Raw genomic sequence first — 20,598 nt, 5'->3', positions numbered from 1 at the left:
CACAAAATTGGAAACAGAGGCTATGAAACAGAAACCAACCATTTAATGTACATTCGCTTTTATATGGCTATATAGAACGAGTTTGATGCGTCCGTGATAAAAACGAAAACGCCAAAGGTATGCGAATAATATTTGTTGTTGTATTGACGAAACGTTTTCCTAAACGTCGGACTTTTGTAAGAGTCCCTGAATGCATCCCAACTTCGCCACTGGTCAGTCAGACTCTCTGCTGTAAACAGTCGGTGTTCGGAGACGGATCCAACCAGAACCCGGACAGACTCCGGAGCAGTATGGTAAGACGGGAAATGTCGTCCGGATAGCCTACATCGTTTTAAGAAATGTTATAAAGTTCATGTTGTGTTTGTTAAAGCCTTCTGCCTCACTTCGGCCACTTACAGAAACACGTTTACCTGAATACAAAACCAAAAAGACCCACTTGCTGAAGTTCATTTCAGCTAAATGAAGCAGAGCTGCTTTTTGTCGTTCATGCATTAGAAATACGTGGCAGGGTTTGTAATGTGGGAGCAAATAACATGCTGCCGATGTTTTTATGGACTCCTTGTCTAAGTTTTTTTTCTTTGCCACTTAATCCACTAAGATGTTAAAACTTATTTTGAACCGTGTTTTGCAGCTTTGAGTGAACACCATCACGGCGAATTAATACAGAGGGAGGAGAGCAAGCACTGAATTTCCTTCCGTCTCAGACAGGAGGTGAGTAAAAACCGCTTTAACTCAATAGAGGGCATCGCTGTTGATTAATACCATGATGTAGAGTCACTGGAGGAAATTCTTCACGTATCGGGTTCAGTCATTTGAACTGAAGCATACAGCAACGGATATTTGGTGCCAACATTTCAGTTTTGAGGCAAACATTTCAACCAGCTTCACACTAGACTACAGAGCTGTTTCTGAGGCAGCAGCTCCCGACAGAGAGCAACACATGCTGAGGAAGGTGACGCTGGGTACCCGAAAGTGTTCATGATTTGTTGCTGCTGATTTAAGAAAGAAAGAAAGAAAAAAGGACAAACGCATGCCGACAATTCAGAAGTGTTAGCCCTACTTATTTATGAATTCAGGGGACATTTGATTCTGACTGATAGCATCCAAAAAAAAACATTAAGCTGTCATTTAGTTACAGCTTCAGTTCACGCTGAGGTAAATGAACAGCCAATAGTACGGCTGTTGGACCAGTATGTTGCCGAGGTGGAATACCAGACTTTGACTAGTTAATAGCTGATGTTTATGTCTGAAAGGTTAAAAGATTATCTTTATTTTTCTCTTAAATTTCTAGTAATATTCTAGAAAAACAACAACATGACATGCAAGTTAAATGCTGGCCTAACTCACCGTGCGCACACAGACAGCAGGTCCACATCTACAATGACCACCCTCGACGACGGTGACATGCGCACCTTCGGCCCGGAGCTTCCGGCCATGTTTGACGGCATGAAGCTGGCGGCAGTGGCGACCGTCCTCTACATCATCGTCCGCTGCCTGAACCTAAAGAGTCCCACTGCACCACCAGAGATCATCTGCCAGGACACGCCGCTCAGCCGCTACCTGTTCAAGTCCTGCCCGACGCTGAGCAAAGAGTGAGAGCTTTTAATATCGTCTGGGGAGTTTTATAGACGTGTGATGCAGCCGGACTGCGTCACAGTTTGATTCTGAATTGGTAACTTTCTCACTGTAGTAAACATAATGCCTGATGTCTGATCATCTTGTTCATTTCTTACAAGAATATTTCCTACAACCACAAACAGAATATCTGACAGAATTATTGAGGAGAAAAATCCTAAATTCAGGTTAAAACTGGTGGGAACCTGATGAATGTGGACGTGATCTCGATGATTCAAACAGGAGCTGACAAAGAACTGCTTTACACCTGAAACGTTGGTAGCACGTTTTTTTTTGGTGAATGTGAGAAGGATTGTGATAGTAAACACTACGTTTCTCTTCCAGCAGCACCGTCGTATTTTAAAGCAATTTTCAAAAAATAAATAAGGGTCACAAAAATCTCTTTTAAAAGTGTAGCCCACCTGTTAAAGAGAAGTATCCAAATCAGAAATATTCCACACATTCTGCCGTCAAAGCCTGGTGCCTACATTACCCACAATGCCACCCAATCTAATCTAATCTAACCTAATCTAACTGTTGCCAGTCAGAGTTGGCTAATGTAGCTTCCTGCAGCGAGCCTCGGGCAGAGACTTTCGGAGGTCCAGCAGACGTTGCACCTTTCAATGGACCTACTGACTTACAAATTTCTACTCTTCAGCTGTTTTCTTTGTAAACATTTTGTTTACAGAGTCTGAGTAGCTGTAGACGTGTGTGCACACGTGAACTGAAACTTCTCGCTGAATATGTTTGCCATTACAACCACTAATTTTTGACCCCTCTACATCTATATGGGAATGTTTTGTAATTTGGTGACATGAAAAGTGCCTGTAGGTTTGTCTGCCAGCCCCGACGGTTGGAGCGGTGCGTCTGCGGGCTGAGACTCTGCTGAAACATCTCCGGGGTGACGTTTCCTGCTGAGTTATGTAATGGACCTTGTCCTCCTCAGATACATTCCTCCCTTGCTATGGGGGAAGAGTGGTCACCTCCAAACGGCCCTCTATGGCAAGATGGGACGTGTCAACACTCCGACACCCTGCGGGGTTCGCAATTTCCTCCCAATGCAGGATGGGGCCACGGCGACCTTTGACCTCTTCGAAGCTACTGGAGAACACAGCACCGGAGGTCAGAGGCTTATACTTTCTGGTGTCTCTTTGTTAAAGCAGCAAAGCAGCTGGCTTTGGAGATTTAATGACACAGTGACTTATCTGTTGTTGTATTGTAAAGGCTTACTGATTGTTGTTTATATTTTCACGTGTTTTGGTCCTGAGTATTGTGCGTTTGTTTGGATGTGAACATCAGCATGCAGCTCATACTAGTGGATACGTGAGCAGGAGGGAATCTAATGAACTCCCTCGAGGAAAGATGCCACGCATTGCAGCAGCCAATTAAATCAATGAACAAACAAACATACACACATGACATCCACTTTTACACCCACTCATGACTCCAATTTGTATGTTTGTGCCTATGTTTCTTCTTCTGTGTGTGTCAGATGACATTACCATGGTAATCTGCCCTGGGATCGGTAACCATAGCGAGATGAACTACATTCGGACCTTTGTGGATTACTCTCAGCGACAGGGTTACCGCTGTGCCGTCCTCAACCACCTGGGGGCCCTGCCTAACATGGAGCTCACCTCGCCACGCATGTTCACCTACGGTAAAGAAACAATACCACAACGTGGTTGGGCACTCAGAAATAAGACTGCGTGATTTTGCCTCATTGCCGCATTAGATTGATTACATAAGACCCAGGAGTAATCCTGGGTCTTATGTAATCAATCTAATGCGAACAAGACCTTTAATAATCCTGTGAAGTTTTGAACAAATCCAATATGAGTCCTGGAAAACATATTGCAATAAAAATAGAAGTATAAATAAAAGTGTCTCTCTCGCATCCAGGTTGTACATGGGAGTTTGCGGCGATGGTGGACGACATCAAACTGGCTTTTCCCCAGTCGCTGCTGGTGGTTGTGGGCTTCAGTATGGGAGCAAACATCGTCTGCAAGTTCCTGGGTGAAAACCAATCGAACCAGGACCGGGTGCTGTGCTGTGTTAGCGTGTGCCAGGGTTACAACGCCCTCAGGTTGGTACACTGCACAAACAAACGGACAGAACTAAGTGTGGATTGGACACTGGGCCGGTAACTCAGTTGCAACCTCGGTTATAAAGCAGCACTTTGATCAAAAGCTTTGCTGGCTCAATACATACACTATACAGTCCTGTATGTTATCATTACAATTTGGTCACTTTATAACTTTTATTTAAAGCTATAGTTCCATTTGTGGGTGTGTGTGGGTTTAGGGCCCAGGAAACATTCCTCCAGTGGAACCAGTGTCGGAGGCTCTACAACTTTGTGCTGGCAGACAACATGAAGAAGCTCATCCTGTCACACAGGTGGGGGACACACTTTTTTTCTTGGTCACAGATCACAGATGTGTCACCGACTTCGAGTTTATGATGCTGTCGTTCGTCAAACATAAATTACAGCATCGAGAGCAACGAGCTCTGGAACGTGCTTCCTTTGGCCCTGTCGGGTGATCCGCTCACAAGTGGACAGCTTGTCGTGTGCCTGTTCACACTTGACATCAGAATGTGTCTCCACATGCGTCTCGAGTGACAACTAGGGATCGGATCGCTCTTCCCCACTTTAAATGCAAATAAACACGTCAATAAACACATAAAGAAACAGGAGAAAGTAAATGGCAGTTAACAAAATGGGTCATCATTCATTCATTCATCATTCATTCATTTTAATGTGCTGTCAATTAGCCTGCTAATGTCATATTTCACATTTGTAAATGTCTCCGAGTTTGTAATTGACAACCTGAACCGTTGCTCGATCTGATTATTATCGGCTCCGATTATTCCGATTATTTCATTATTCCAGCGGATTTGATTGGGATAAATGAACTGTGCGAGGGCCGGGGCTCTTCCACAGCTGTGGGTCTGATGCGTGTCACAAATTGCAGATTAGGTCAACTAAAGAAGAAAAAAAAAAAAAAAAACGAAACCCAGAGGAGACTTTAGTGAAACAACAGTCACGTAGACAGCCTGTGTTTTGTATTCCGTAAACAGCTGCTTTACAGACTCTCCTACTCTCTATGCAGTTCAGCTGCACACGGCAAAATCCGGAGGTCAGTTTAGTAGACGGGTCTTCTATGTGGCTCAGGACACATTTGTATTCACGCTGCGAACAGAATGTGTCCGTATGTGTCCCAGACCTCCTCTAAACGGGGTCTGAGCCGATCGGATCTCAGTGCCGTGGGTGTGTTCACACCCGTACTAAAAAGAAGGTGCCCACTTGTGATTACGCTCCATAGGACACAATATTTACTTGATTGTTTGTGCTTACTGTAGGAGAGACGAGATCCTTAGCAGCTTTAATTCTGAACGATTAGGCTAAAGGTCCTTATTCCAGATTTGGTTTTTTGAGCTTCTTTTGTAGAAAGTTTGAAAAAGTCAGATGGGCGGCACGGCTTACGCAGCCAAACAAAGATTTAACCTCATGCCCTGATTTAACTGTTGTATTGTTCAACAGGAGCAGTCTGTTGGGCATGAACTCCAGCAAAGTTGACGACGCAGACCTGAACAAACTGTATGCAGCCACGTCTCTGATGCAGATTGATGACAGCATTATGAGGTGAAATATTCTTGCATGTTGAATTTGATTGAGCTGCAACATGCTGCTCCCAAACTCTGTGGCTCGGATCTCTGTCACTCATGTCCTCACACGAATTCTTCTGCAGAAAATTCCACGGCTACAGCTCCGTAAAGGAGTACTACGAGAAGGAGAGCTGTTTGCAGTACACCCCAAAAGTGAGTATATATTTAACACTGCTGGTCTGGAGCTACTATCGGTCCACTACCAGCAGAACTGCACAATAAAGTCGATGTGTGAATGAGTGCTACTTCTCTTACTACTGATCCTGCTCCTAACAGCGTGACAGCAGACGACCAGGCCTTCTAAAGTAACTCGGAAATAAATGGAACTACTTTTTTGTCTCCAGATCACTGTCCCCCTCCTCCTGGTAAACTCCTCAGACGACCCACTAGTTCATCAGTCGCTGCTGGCTATCCCGCGCACACTCGCAGGTTTGTGTTAACTGGCAATATTCATTCTCCTGTGGAGGTTATTGGTAGATAGTTAGAAGTATTGCAGATATTACTTAATGGCGGTCAGGTGATATTTTACATTTACAAAGTATGTCACGGGAACCATGCGGGACAGCTGCTAACACGTGGAATGTGCATTTGTTCCGCATATTTTGCACGTTTCCAAGAAAATGATGATTGGAACAGGGAAAGGTTGTCCTCAAAATGGGGCTAACTCAGAGCACTGACCCGTTGCCTTTCCTCGGGAGGTGGACACCGGAGACACCGTCTTAAGTGTTGATAAAGTCTTGTCGCAGCTATCTGCACAACACCACCCAGCCCAGACAGTCTTGTTGAATTTTTCAGGGCCATGTGATCCGCCTGTGTTGCTGGATTATATATGGAGAGCTGTGTGTGTGTGTGTGTGTGTGTGTGTGTGTGTGTGTGTGTGTGTGTGTGTGTGTGTGTGTGTGTGTGTTTCCAGCCACAGCCTGCTGCCTTGTCTTGCATCAGTAGTTCACTTGCAAAGGCCCCACTGTGTGTAAATCAGTGTGTGTAGTGACTTGGACCTTGACGAGTGAAATTCTAAACTTGCTCTCGACTTCAAAGAAAACGTGAGCAAAGACAGTGGAATTTTAGTTTTTCTTTTACTCACTGACATTCAGTTGTTGGTTTTAAATCCAGACTCTTTAAGTACAAATTTGTGAAGTTGATTTTTAAAGTTTATATCTTATATTTATATATATATGTTTGATATTCTCCAGTTTTGTTGTTGTTGTTGTTGTTTTTTTCAGATTTCAGCTGTATTGACCACATGCACACAGGAAACTCATTGAAAACCCAGTGGACACAAAATATATCGCCACGGGTGTTCTTAGTTCTCTAAAATCGTATGGGAATAGATTTTGGAGACGTGGTGACAATATGCAGTATTCTTCACACCACGTGAGATAAGAGGTAGAGAGAAAAAAGTGTGAGCTAGGAGAAAGAGTGATGGCGGTGTAGAGTGAAGGCGGGGGAAAGGACAATGGTGTGTTTCTGTGCGGAAACCACCGACGTCTTGGCCGCTGACCTCAGGTCAGTCACCGAGCCATTTTAGTAATACCTCCACTTTCACAACAGGAGCTTAATTATTTACCCTCAAATAGACAAGATAGGTGCACCTTTAATTATAAAATGTCCGGAGATGCTCATCCAGAAAAGAAAAGTGAGACAACGAAGTGTAAAAAGCGACAACCTCTGGGAACTTGTATGAACTGTCATTATTCAGCAGTTACACTTAACGTGTCTGCTCTAAATATTTTGTTCTGGGTTCCACCTCATTTTCATTCATTGTAACTGTTCATTTGGTACATTTTCTGGTAGTAACATCCAAATTGATGAGTGTGGGAGATTCATTTGTGGTAGCGTTCAGCCTGTTGGGATTTACCAGCCGGTTTGAAGCTCTCTTCTGCTCTTCGGTCATTGTTTTGGTTGTCTTGCTGGACATAGATGTATTGTACCTGTACACAGATGGTATGTGTGCGTCTCATCGCTTCTCTGAACTCCTTCAAGCCAGCAGTGTTCAATAAACAAGTTTGTGGAAAACAAACTTGACCTACAAAGAGAGCAAATATTGGACTTAGTCATCTGAGATTAAATACAACTCCATGTAAATGCTTTGTGTGCTAGATATGTATAAAGGCAGTTCTAGAGTTTGGTTGATACTGGACGTTTGGCCCTTATACGGATATTAGGAAGTAAAATTACTCCCAACATTAATATAGCAACAGAAATGTTGTTAACAAACACGTTACCTTATGTTAATCAGGGGCAGGCAAATCCATCTCTGAATGAGAGGAATGAATGCTCGTGTTGCACACAGCGTCCTGCATGTTTAAACGGACACCTTTTACCAAATCAACTCAAAATGATTAAGGTCTGGCGTTTGTTCTCAGCTTGTTTGTGCTGCTCGCAAAGTTCCCAAAATCAGATGTTTTCAGGTTTCAATAAACCCCTTAAGAAATAAAACCCTGTAAATGAGTCAGAAGAAGTGTTTGGTGCCAGTGTTTCTAATAGCAGCCATGCACTTATTTGTGTAAATGACTTGTTTGTCTGAAGGCTCAGGGGTTTGATCGGGGAACTGAAACTCCACATAACTCCCTTTCGAACCTTCTTCCTCTTTAGAGAAGATGCCCAGCGTGATGTTTGCTCTGACCCAGCACGGCGGCCACATGGGCTTCTTTGAAGGAGCCATGCTCTTCCCTCAGCCCCTCAGCTGGATGGACAAGGTCATAGTGGAGTACACCAACGGCATCTGCCAATGGGAGAAGAGGCACTTGGTCTGCCAGAGGAGCAGCCACCAGGGCGCAAAGTCCTGCCGGCAGAGCACAGGCCTAACACTCAACGGTTAACACGTAAACATGTCCGGGGACGCACGGGCACATGCTCAGCGCCATGTATCTGCTCTGCTGCAGCTCTAGTGGAACTTACAGTTCAGCAATTGGGTTAGACAACACAGGCTGAGTGGAAGTGGCTAAACCACCTTGGAAATGAAAAACTTCCAGAGATAGGAACACCTGTGAGTGTAATGTGACCCCATGCTGAAGTGTTTCTTCCTTCTTTTGTTCTCACTTTACCTGCAGTGCAACAAGAGTTCGCCCTCTGCTGGTTTTTGGCAGCTTCTGTTTCTTTTTTCCTAAAAGCAGGGCGACGTAGTTGGCAGGGAGGTGTACTTCAACTAAAACATGAACGTGACCTTCGACCTCTGTCAAGAAAGATGAAGAAGGGAGCATTTTACCACAAAAATAACTATTGAAAGGTTTTTCAGATACTCATTCATACTGACGAATGAATAGAGTATTTATGATCTACATATCAGGTTATATTTTGGTATATTATTATCATGTTATCTTATACTATTTTATTGAAAAAAAATCTTTAAAATGTAGAATTTAATTAACATTTAAGTGCCTTAAAATATGCATATAGCATAATTAATGGTTTACAGTGGTTCCAGCTGTTGTCAAGGCTCAGCATCACATCTGTCCTCACTAATTAACTGATATATTATTTTCCTCAGTATGATATAACATAGTAATAAAAAATGTTGCTGTTTAGTGCCGAAGAAAATTGGGTGAGGGAACCAGTTTAGTTTATTTAAATCAACTGAGGCACCATTTTGCCTACTCTCCAGTTTTTCACTTCCCTTCTGTGCAGTGGACCATCAGCATGTCTTCTTGTTGCTGTCCTTGAAAAACAAAGGAATCACAGTGGTTTAATAATTATAAAAACAGACAGCTGAGACTTATCGCCGTTTTGTTTAATAGGAATATGGGCACTTTATTAAAACTAGTTTTAACATTATAATTCCTTTTGTCATTCCATGAACTGCTCTATGCAAGACATGCACACAACAGTAGTGTGTTAGGAGGATGCCATCTGCCATTAGATAAGAGGAGTCAGGTGGTTTAATCTCCTGCTGTTTACATGGGTTACGGCTGCAGATTTTTTTTTTTAAATTTTTTTAACAAGTGTACAATCCAAGGCAAGAAATATTCTGAAAATACAACATCAATGACCAATCAAACTGGGTCAAACTGTGTTTACATGCACAGCAGAAAGGAGAGAAGAGGTGGGGCACTAACAGTAACTAACAGTAATAATCCAGTTTAGGATGCTCGTCTTGGTCATGATTTCCCAATAAAGACACATGTTTTGGCTCTGGTTCAGACACTGCAGGGTTTCATATTAGACATTAGTTTGAACAGGCATCAACTTCTACTGTAAGAGTCCTAAAAAACTTTTTTTTGGTGGTAGGTTATTCTAATTCTGTGCTGATAAAGGTCTATTTTATGTGCACACATTTTTTGGTTTGTTTTTGGGGGGATTATTCTGGACCTTTTTCATTAGCGTCTCAAGAGCTGGTTGTGCATGTTTGACATTAATTCATTTCCTGTGAGCCAGACCTAAGTCACGTAGATCAAAGTCATCACCTAACTTTTCAACGGTCTGATTTAAGACAACATCTCAATCTGCTCTTTTTTTAATTGAAATACAACCTGCAGCAACATCATTACTGCATCTGTATGTGCAATATGTCCTGATAGTTTGACTGTTCTTCCTGCACTTTACTGCCGCCACAGATTCCATTGTATTTAATGGTACGAGGGTTTGCATCATCATATGGTTGTAACATAATCTAATCCTAATTTATCTTGTTGTAGTGTGGTGCACAGCCTCACATCACCTATTAATAAATGTTTTTCACAAAGAATGATGTCTGTTTATTTTGAGCTATGCTCGGTTTTCCTTTTGCAAACATAAGGCAATGAGCACAACTCATATTTATATACAGTTTATTGTACATTTATTGACATTCTTAGTGGTGCACCAGGAAGCACAGTGGGTAAAACTTCATATTATTCATACTGAAGAACAATCTAAAAAAAAAAAAACAACACACGAGACAGGCACTTGTTGGAATATGTAGCCTTGTACTTGAAGAAGAGCCGAGGACCGGAGGGTGGAAGCTGAGACAGCTGGGGCCTGCCAGTGTTAAAACAAGCTGTGTGGGTGAACATCAGTCCCAACAAAGCACAATTTAACAGGTGAGAGACAGATAATCTGTTGTTCAACGATGTGCAATATTCTGTGGTTTGTATATAAATTCTTGCCGCATTGCAATGACATTTAAGTGCTTCATTTTACATGTTTTATCCATGAATTACAATTTCTGCACACTTCACTGCAGCACTGACCTTTTTCCAAACCAAAACATTTTTAGATGAAACACTACCTGTGCTGCAGCCACTGGTTTGGCAGGAAAATCAGCCTGCAAAAATGTGAGATCTGCTTCAAAGAGCTCCTCCACCACTGTGAACATTCAGTCATTTGTTTTTTCTGTTACAGCCGCAGCTACAACGTCACAGTCGTGAATATACACACTGGTTTAAAACTCTTCCTTGTTGGGGACCTTTCAGAGCTAATGTTTGTGAGTCAGTGAGAACTTTACACTGTCACAAGAATCACGTAGATCTGTGTAAGTGTGTGTGTGTGTGTGTGTGTGTGTGTGTGTGTGTGTGTGTGTGTGTGTGTAATAAAAGGATGCTTTTTTTTTCAAAGTAAACTCAAATCTTTAATTTCAGAGTGTCTTTGAAGGCACCACCAAGAAAGAATAACAAAAGGTTGCACAATAAAGCCTTATTGTGCAACTCTAAAAATCAAGGCCCTTCCTTGAATGTGCACTGTGATGAATCACCTCCTCTGAGCCAGATTTAAAGCAATGAGGACTAATTATCATACTGGTGTCAAGTGAAATGTTGCCACTTGAAAAATACAAACCCAGTCTGACAAACCAGTCCTTTAAGGGTCATCAGTACTGTTAATGAGAAACTTTAGGTTGCCAAAGTGTTAACTGACATTTCATTACATAAAATATAATACTGTAGAGTGAAATAATGGTTGAAGTCACAGACTGTCTTGCACCTGTTTAACTGTACTTTATCAGGACCTCTGGAAAACAACTTCTTTTGAACTTCTCACACACTCATGACTCTCATTCAGAACGTCTCTTTCTACAAACTCACAGCTAGATCGGAGCTTTGATTCTCCACAGTCTATACTGTTTATAATATATATATATATTTATATAGTGGCTCTCAGCCTTGTTGACAAAGGGCCGATGTTTAGTCAAACAGCTTTGCCGCTGTGGCCTTGCCGTCATACTTTGAACCTTTTCCGTTGAACTCAGAAGGAAGGATGTCAGCGTCAAACTCCTTGTAATAATTTTCCAGCTCGTCTCCGTGGACGAACACCTAAAGCGAGGACAGCAGCTGTTAGAGGTGTTTGAGGGTTTTTCTTCAGCACCCAACTATACATTGTGAAATGAGTCAATGCAGTGCTCTGATGTCAGGACTCCACACACTTAACAATATGCAAAGGGGGAAAAAATAACTCTTATGAGTTGAACAAAGCATTACACCAGTTTCTAAAGTGGCATTTAGGGTGCTGTGAGAGTCAAAAGTGCAAAGTCAGCTCTGCTAATCAGAAAACACCATTATAAAATCAGAATCCATCCAGAAGCACTGTGACATTAACACAATTTAACCAACTCATTCGTCAATCAATACAGTGGAACTTAATGTCAAACTATTGTCTGCTTTACGTCTCTTTGCCAGGAGGCTATATGTCAATTCATCAGTTAGTATCATGTTGACGTGAATATTATCATTTTTATTATGAAAGTCCTGCGCTAAAACAAAAATAAAAGCAATTTTCTCTCAGTTTCGGCTGCTGATGATAATATGAGTCGATCTCTCAAAAGCTCAGGAGCAGCAGCAGTCACAGTGTGTGTATTAAACACTCTGTATATGACTCCATCGTATCCCTCAAACATCTGAAACCAGACAACAGTCACTCTACTTCAGTGTCACTACTTTTGAATCGATTAATTCACAACATTTATCGACTCACTCTCTCCAGCAGCTTGCTCTTCATGAGTGGTTTGACCACGTTGTAGGTGGTGGTGAAGTACCAGGGCTGGTGGATGAAGTGCACAGCTTTGAAACGGGCAGGAAACGAGTCCTGGTGGTTGGGACAGAAAAAGAGACATTTCTCAGAAAGTCCTGCAGAAATGCGAGGAAGGCCAAAAACACCTCAGACTTCCTGTAATTATAATTTTTTTCTACCAACAGTTACTTTCACACCAAACTTTTTACCACCGAGCGCCTCTTTTGTAGCAGCTCAAGGTTAAGACTTTTGTTGTCCCACCTGCAACATGTCCACCATCTTCTTGAGCTCTGAGGGTTTGATTCCTGACGCCTGCTGCATGGTGAAGCCTTTAAAGTTCTCAATGATGCAGAACCCGTTGATCTGAGTCTCCTCGTTCTCCAGCAGCCTCTCAAGGATCACACAGTAGGCACGCAGGATCTGAACTCACATAAACAAACCCAGAGTTTATCATCTCAGTTGAATTAAAAACTTCCCTATCTGTGTAGTGTGTCTTATATATGTCGTCGATCAGAGACGGGACAGATACAAGGACTTCCGTACCTCATCGAAGGTGATCTCCTCGTAGTCCCAGTTCTCGATGTTGAAGAGCAGAACCACACGGCCGTACTTGTCTCTGCTCTGCAGGATGCCGGGGTAGCCGGCCTCGATGGTGCTGCGGACGGCCTCCGGGGTCAGATTCTCAAACAGCTCGGGGTAATCCTTCCTGAAACGCACGTAGCCTGGATAGAAGCAGGAGGATCGTTAGAGGCCTGTTGGATAGTTGTCTCTGATAGCTACATCTGTAAAGAAGTGTCTGCCTTTTTGTTAATTTCTCTTTCTGCCCATCATTACTCAGGCAACACAGTTTAGCAATTAACAGACTTTTGAAGGACTGTGAGCCTCATTGGAGCACTATGAACCAAAAAGAGGGTCTTACAAGTGGTGGCAATTTATAGATCATCTCAGTTGCTTTGAGGAGGAAAATGTTGTTAATGCATTCATGTCTGCCACTTTCAGCTGGTTGGTTTGACGTACCCCTCATCAGGTCGTAGGCTCTGGGCAAGTCGTACTTCCTGGCGCGGATGAAGCGGACCAGCAAATCGTCTGGTTTCTCTCCGAAGGTGTCCTGCACCCCCTTGGCCAGATCATCTCCTGAATCCGCCTTCTCCTTAATCATTCCTCGCAGCTCCTTCACTGCAGCCACCCGCTTCTCATCTGTCTCCATCAGCTCGTCCTTGGCCTGTAGGGGGAGCCAGACGGAGTTTGTTCACAGTTTACATTTGGATAGTCTCGGTTTTAAAAGTGTTCATCGACCTGCGTAGCCACTGGCCAGGGAATTTTCATTTGGCCGTTGAAACTGCTTCATGTCCTGATCTGCACGGATGCAGCTTGATAGTATTGAGTCCTGTCATGTCCTGCCCACAAATGCTTTTGATTTGTCTGTTTAAGTGTGAGAGCAGGCCTGGCTACCTTCTGCTTGGTGTGGTCTGGCAGGCTGGCGCAGGGTCCAAACACTGGCCCGTGGTCCTTAACGGTGAGACGCTCCAGCTTGGCCCTGAGAGCCTGCTCCTCCTCCGACACCATACGGTAAGTTCCACTCTGAGGACAGAGAAGATGTAACAACACTTGTCACTGACGTTTTAAATCTTGAGCATACTTCCAGTTATCTGTGATCAATTTGAAAACAATCCTGTTTATTGTGATAGCACAGCAAACCCCTTTGCTAGTAGACAATCATAATCACTTATACTGTCTAAATTACATGTGAAATCAGAAGATCTTGTCAAAAGTGTTATGGATTCTTTATCTAGTGTCTATCTAGTGTCTGGTATCTAGTTTAGTAGGAATTAAATGTAGCTGAAACGGCCAGCGTTTTGACCCCAGTGTCCGTCACTGCAGTATGCAACCCGGAGGAGTGGTCAATGTGGGTGGAGTCAGACATTTAACCCCGCCCACAAAAGTTGGTCCGAGCAGGGAAATTGCTAATAATTGAATCATGTACAGTAACTGGGTCCCATTTTGCTGAACCGACACCAGCAGCCTACATGAGCATGCACTATAGCAGGGTTGCTGCACTGGCACAGACAAATCACGTGCAGCCTTTATGTCCATATGTCAAAGCTAAGTACACAAATACAATCAATACAACAAGTTTAATTGAACTGTCCAGATTTGAGTCTTCACTAGAGGGTTGGAGCCTCTGTAAAGTAGAAAATGAGGTTTCCAGCTTCAGGTTAGAATGGTAGAGGCCAGAGTCCAGGCTTCCAGTCCTTTAGTAACTAGGTAACTGAAATTATGAATAGTGCTCACTGCAGGGTTTAAAACGTCAACTATGATGTTGCACTTTTCGAGCAGTAGGCTCTTTTCACAGTAGACATTTAACCAGAGCAGGAAAGTAACAGGTATAATTACTGTCATTAATAATGGATGAATTCCATGTCGGTGTGCCAGTTCCAGGACTGTGATATTGTAGGTGTTCGCTCACTGGCAGTGGGCTAGTGGCTCACCTGAGTGGAACACATTCATTTTTAATGTTGGTAGTTACAGCTGTGCCTTCCAGCAATGACAAGTCAAAATGGCTGCAATGCTGAAGGCTAAGTAATGATGTCGTCACAGTCGGTGTTTCGATGGCTGATGAAAAACACATCTAAACTACGAGCAGACATCCGTCCACATTTATTGTGTCTTCAAAGAAACACTGAAGTTGCGAAACGCTTCGGATGAAAGCTTGTCAATATAATTCTCTCACATGACGCGGTGTTGCTATGGGAGCCTTAAATATGTCTAATCCACGTGACACAGGATGTCTTTTTCGCAAGTGTTGCAGGAACACCATCAATAGGCCTCAGTGTTTGTTAATCTCCCTCACATGAGTCCGGAAAAGCCTGTAAATACATGCTAAGGACAACTGGTAGACCTGAAGCACGGATCAGAGATTATCAGCTACAGTAGCTGTTGACGACGTCTGTAACAATAGACCTCGGTGTTAAGAAATGCTGAGCTGCGACTGAATCCATGTTACAGGAAGATTGAGGGTCGGGTGGAGGGTGTTTTTCAATCAGAAACCCCTTCCTCCTTCAACACCAAGCTCAGTTGGATGAGACGTGTGTAAAATATATCAATCGATTAGTTCTTTTAACACACTTTTAAGTAAGTAAAAGTGGAAGTACTTACGACCACAGCCATGTCTTCTGCTCTTTAGTTCAGGTTTGTACTGTATGAGGGGGAAAAAAGAGGCAATTTGTGATTCACGAGTCCCAGTTAAAAAAAAAAAGAAAAGAAAAAAACAATTGACACACTGTACTCCACATTAATCCCACTTCGGTCCATCCTGTCTGCTCTCACAGGGTACTTTGATTGTGCTATATTTAGCACCTACCCATTCCTGGATGATTTATCAGGAGATTTAAGGTGGACAGTTTTTTGGTTTCATAATCAACAGGCTCACAGTGGCCGTCAAAGACTGTTTAGTACTGATAGATTCTGTTTTCACATAAATGTTCAGAAACAGAGTATTTATACAGAATAAGTACAAAAGGTACATATTTGCATGTATATATAAAATAATAGTACACAGCCACTTGAACCTTAAAGAAACCGTTTTGAACATTTTGTGCAGTTTGTCCTAATCAATTAGTCTGTTGATAGAAAATTACTCAGCAGCTACACTGATATTCTATTTATCATTTATCTATGACTGTATTATTAAAGCAGACGACTGAGGGCCACGGCCATCACACTGACTGGTGGCTTTACGTGCTGCATGTTAGTAGAAACTTTCATTCAAAAACTGTTAGTCGGTCTTAGTGGGAATACCTCAAACCTGGCCAGTGTCACTCCCGTGTTATACACATAGATATACATTTACATGTAGCTCAAATACCTTAGGATGCAACAGAAACGTACATGAATGGCGGTTAAATATCCATATTTTCACTACTATTACCACTACTACCACAACAATGTCAGTGTCTCTATAGTCAAGACAACTGCCCAGCAGCTACAACACGAGTTTAAGAGCTGTGCACCGTCCGAGGCAGAGGAGGCAGAGTCCTACCTGAGGCAGATGTGACGAGTCCCAGGGGTCTGTGTGGAGCAGGGTGGACGGGACCTGTGATTTGTAGCGTTGTGGATTAGTGGCGTCACACCAGATTACACAAAACAGATTTCTTTTTCTCTTTTCAATCACCATAGAAGTGGCAGTGGATGTGAAGAAGGGGGGAGGGAGGGTGATGGTGACAGATTTTGGTCCAATGGGGAAGGTTCTTCCACGATTAAAGGCATGCAGGGCACATTTGAGATGATGTAATATTGAGTGGACAATAGGTAGGTAAGAGGTGGTTTAAGGCGGCGGGGAAAGGGAGGGTGTGTGTGGGGGGGGATGTTGTTGTTGACAGCATTCCAGGAGGACTTGTGTGGAGTGAAAAGTGTCCATTGTGACTGCAGAGTCCCAGTTTGATTTCTGCAATGTGACTAAACCACCAGCAATATTATCTCAAAGGCAATAGCCTGCAGTACTTTGACATTAGGTTCAAAAGTAGCATTGATATCCCATGATTTATTTTTTTTAAGTTTATGAGGGACGTTTGTTTCTTTATTTAGCAAACTAGCAAAGAAAATGTTTACATGTGACAAAAAAAAAAAAAAACGATATCCATGAACTTACATGTCATTTCTAGAACTTGATTATACAAAAAAATGTCACAACCAGTCCAAGTTGTTGGGATATTGTGCTGTTGGTATGACAATGAAAACTTAAAAACAGGGGTCTCCGACCCGTAGTTCGTTTCTGAGTAATTTGCGGAAGGTTCGAACAACATGCAGTACTTCCCACACATAGACTTACTTAGGCGGGCCGCTCAGGTATCCTGACGGCACCCTAAGTATATTTGGCGATCAATTTCAGCATTTTTGATTTATTTATTTTTGAACCCGTGTCCGAGAACACGACGCTTTAAATGCAATCGATTAGCGAGTGGGCGATCTCCCTTCGCTCCCTTCACCTGTGTCTCCTCTGAACCGTGTCAGTGCTGAGACACACAGAGATCAGAGGACAGAAACTGCAACCAGCAATGCGCCTGCAAAATGCGGCAGAAACTCTCTCACTGAACTGGAAAGAAACTCATAAATTAGGTAAATAACGTAAATACAATATTTTTGGTCGGCCACAACAGCACAGCCGGAGCATTAAAGCAAGTGAACAGGAGTACGTGGCCTCCAGTTTCACTAAGGGTCCAGTCATATGCCAGGTTTTGACTTTGACGTGTTTCTCTCGGGAGGGGCAAGGGGCCCCAAACGAAGGGGAAACACTGGATTTTTCTAGTTAAATCTTATATTAGAATGTTTTATTTGGCTTTTTTTTTTTTTTTTTTTTTACCAGTTTGGCAACACAGGAGTTGCGTCACTGCAGTATGCATTTAGGAAACATCTGTATAGGTGTACAAAAAAAATTAGCCCCTCTTAATACAGAATAAAGATTTCACATGCTGTTGATTTTAAGTTGTTGTGATAGAAAATGAGTGTGAAGAGTATCAATTTGTTATTGTTTACTAAAAGCGTATTCAGCTGATTTGGGTTGAGCTCAGCTATGTGAATAAATGTTTCTAAACATGAGTAGCTCTCGGACACTTTCATTTTGTCAAAGAAGCTCCCAGAGAAAAAAAAAAAAAGTAGTTTTAGAGGGTATTTAATGAACAGCATCAGTATTTAATGGTTCAGTTTGAGAGTTAGTTTAACTAGATTAAACTTAATTTGGTCTTTAGCTGCCATCAGACTTCAGGCGTCAGAGCATATGTGATCATTTCTGCAACAGGAAATATAAAAAAACTTTACGCTGCTACAACTGAACACATCAGGAAGTAAAGTGGCAGAAAAGCTGCTCCGGATGTGTCAAACAGCAAAATAAATCTAAAGACGGAGGCTGACGATTATACGCAGACGTTTGAGGATAAAGTTCAACACATACTTCATTGGCATGCATATGTATACACACACACACACACACACACACACACACACACACACACACACATATAAACCCACCACCACCACAAGGATTTGGATTTGGACTCGGGTGCAGTCATATCAGTAAACATGAACCCTAAACTATTCGCTGATCAGATTAGTTCTCACATACACATTATATCTCAGCACACAAAACATGCTGACACGTGACAGCCGCCTTCATAGCTGAGCTGTGGAGGGTGTGCACATATATATATGTGTGTGTATGTGTGTGTGTGTGTGTGTGTGTGTGTGTTGGCTACCGGGAGCGGAGAGGGTGCGAGTAAAGCTTTATATAACGTGATCAGCCCTTTATCACATCACACCCATGTACTCAGTCTTCACGTCTAATCACACCTGAGTGAGGTTTAGTTGAGCATGAAGAGAAGTGAACAAAGAGCCACTGGGGAGCTGCAGATGTTGCTTCGGGCTGCTGCCAATCATCCGTCTGTTTAATCTGTAGTTTAAGGCCTTCCACGCTGCTTCATGTGTAGAAAATAATGAGCATTTTGTATATATATTTATTATAAGACCATCAGTGGAGGAGTAAATGCAGTTGGAGCCTTTAGTATTTCTCACGGCTTTCCTTTCAATACAGGACTTTCTTTACACATCAATAGTACAAACCCTCAAGTTAAAATGATTGTATTTGAGAGTGACCGTGATCATCTTGGCTCCTCTCATATCTCCCTTTTCTGGCATTTTTTTTTCCCAAGAGAGGACAATTTTGCTCGTAGCTGCGATTATGGTTCTATGAAGCAGGAAGTAAAATGAAAGTCTCTAATGAAAGATGTTAAAAGCAACCTGAGCGTCAAGCAAAATCATTTTTCAATTCGAGTCCTGTTGGGGAAGAAAAAAGTATGAAATATAGAATAAAAGAAACAGCCCAGTGAATGTCTTTAAATGATCCCTGTTCAAGTTCATGTACGTGCAGCAGACTTAGCTGGTTATAGCCTTAGAATCTAAACACAATATTATTATTATTATTATTATACAAATTATTTCACCAAAAATGAATCATCCTGTGTTTTGGGAAAACATTGATGGGCAAATTTGAATTATTTTCTGAAATTTTACAGCCAGAATAAATAATAATGTAAATGTTAATGATAATTATTTCTTAATTTCAGTATTATTAATAATAATTGTACTCCCAAGAAATCCTGTTTTAGACACATGACACATGTTCACGTGAAGCACAACATTTTTCAGTACACACGAGAACTCCCACTTTCTAAACACCAAACTGACACATGACCTTTGCCCCCGGGGAGATGGCAGGCTTCTCGTCCTCCAACAGCGTTGGACCGATTGCACCAGCGACAAGCTTTGCGGGCTTCGTGTTTGGAAGTCGGCCTTTTCCCTCCCTCTATCCCCCCGTCGCGCTGACGTCACCGCCACACGTTTTCCTCCTGATGCAACGACAAAGGAGCAGGCGGCCGACCCGTAATCTGCTCAATCAGGGCCTGACCTGCTCAATAAAGCGATTTTAGTGAAAGATGGATTGTCCAAACAATGCTATGCTCTGTTCTCTCCCTATGGCCTTCACTGTAGGGCCAAGTTCAGCCTTTAGGGGTGTGTGTGTGTGTGTGTGTGTGTGTGTGCGCGTGTGTGTGAGAGAACGAAGATGCTGAGGCACACAGACAAAGCCATTTACAGAACACTGAAATACGGTATCAGAAAATGTGGAGCTCCCCCTGCAGCTCGCTGCCCTGCATGTTCGGTTACGGTAGAAAATCCCAAGTTTAAAAGTAACAGGGTGTTTTTTTGTGTGTGGATTACTCTCCTCTCTCTAAACTCTTCTTTTTTTAGAATTATAAGTAAGTAATTACAAGTATACTGGGTCAGCCCAAAGTTACTAAAGTGGATTTAGTACCCTACTTGGACTTGATGACGACAGATGATTTTGCAGGCCGGTCCGGTGTTTGTGACACACTCCAACTAGCCGATCTGGATGATCTCCAAAACATTTCCCAACACCGTGGGAGGCCAACTGTTACTTGTAATGCTACAACGCTGCTCTGCTATTAGCATAACGATAATATCCAAGACCACACACGCAAAATATATATAACAATATGTATGTGTAAAATAACATAGCTGACTACATTTCCGTAAAGAGCTTCTGTTAAAAAGTGTAACAAAAACTCAAGATGTTTGTTAAATAAATACTCCCTTCGGCTCATTTGTGTTCCCTCTCGACTTCTGCAGCATGTTTTTTTTGTGCGTGTCTGTGACGTGTCGGGACGATACGACACGCAAACCGTCTGGTTCTGCAGCGGCCAAATGTTCACCTGTCGTTACCAACCAACTGCCGTCGGTCTGCTGTTCGGTGCTGAGAATGTAGCCGACGGTGTCGTGTCCAGATTTTTTTTTAAGTCTTTTTGTGTGAATAACAACCTGCCGGCAGCAGTT

The 20,598-nt window shown here is 42.5% G+C and overlaps 2 protein-coding genes across 2 annotated transcripts; one reads left to right on the top strand and one right to left on the bottom strand.

The window, feature by feature from the left end:
- The first annotated feature begins 223 nt into the window (after positions 1 to 223).
- On the top strand, positions 224 to 9,951 carry LOC138205780 (monoacylglycerol lipase ABHD2-like). The gene is made up of 11 exons (XM_069162004.1): positions 224 to 293; positions 632 to 711; positions 1,361 to 1,592; positions 2,561 to 2,736; positions 3,107 to 3,274; positions 3,517 to 3,700; positions 3,919 to 4,011; positions 5,156 to 5,257; positions 5,364 to 5,433; positions 5,625 to 5,709; positions 7,876 to 9,951. The coding sequence occupies exons 3-11, from the start codon at positions 1,381 to 1,383 to the stop codon at positions 8,100 to 8,102; spliced, it is 1,317 nt and encodes a 438-aa protein (XP_069018105.1). The 5' UTR covers positions 224 to 293; positions 632 to 711; positions 1,361 to 1,380; the 3' UTR covers positions 8,103 to 9,951.
- A 105-nt stretch (positions 9,952 to 10,056) lies between these two features.
- rlbp1b (retinaldehyde binding protein 1b) lies at positions 10,057 to 16,315 on the bottom strand. The gene is made up of 8 exons (XM_069162003.1): positions 16,238 to 16,315; positions 15,355 to 15,394; positions 13,651 to 13,779; positions 13,216 to 13,420; positions 12,742 to 12,920; positions 12,460 to 12,618; positions 12,163 to 12,273; positions 10,057 to 11,504 (listed from the first exon to the last, which is right to left on the bottom strand). Exons 2-8 carry the CDS (start codon positions 15,364 to 15,366, stop codon positions 11,376 to 11,378), a joined length of 924 nt encoding a protein of 307 aa, XP_069018104.1. The 5' UTR covers positions 15,367 to 15,394; positions 16,238 to 16,315; the 3' UTR covers positions 10,057 to 11,375.
- Positions 16,316 to 20,598: the final 4,283 nt, after the last annotated feature.

This window comes from Embiotoca jacksoni, unplaced genomic scaffold (genome assembly GCF_022577435.1).
Source record: "Embiotoca jacksoni isolate LCO1_2020_lvr unplaced genomic scaffold, fEmbJac1.0.p SCAF_3, whole genome shotgun sequence".
Lineage (NCBI taxonomy): Eukaryota > Metazoa > Chordata > Actinopteri > Embiotocidae > Embiotoca > Embiotoca jacksoni.
Note: the sequence above shows the minus strand (reverse complement) of the source record. Positions and strands in the feature narration are given on the sequence as shown.

What these genes read in the sequence shown, in the direction of transcription:
- LOC138205780 (XM_069162004.1), top strand. Translation starts at nt 1,381, where the DNA reads ATGACCACCCTCGACGACGGTGACATGCGCACCTTCGGCCCGGAGCTT. An exon ending in ATTGATGACAGCATTATGAG is followed by an intron (nt 5,258 to 5,363) that starts GTGAAATATTCT and finishes ATTCTTCTGCAG; the next exon opens with AAAATTCCACGGCTACAGCT. An exon ending in GTTTGCAGTACACCCCAAAA is followed by an intron (nt 5,434 to 5,624) that starts GTGAGTATATAT and finishes TTTTGTCTCCAG; the next exon opens with ATCACTGTCCCCCTCCTCCT.
- rlbp1b (XM_069162003.1), bottom strand. An exon ending in CAGACCACACCAAGCAGAAG is followed by an intron (nt 13,421 to 13,650) that starts GTAGCCAGGCCT and finishes CTCCCCCTACAG; the next exon opens with GCCAAGGACGAGCTGATGGA. An exon ending in AGATGGTGGACATGTTGCAG is followed by an intron (nt 12,274 to 12,459) that starts GTGGGACAACAA and finishes CCCAACCACCAG; the next exon opens with GACTCGTTTCCTGCCCGTTT.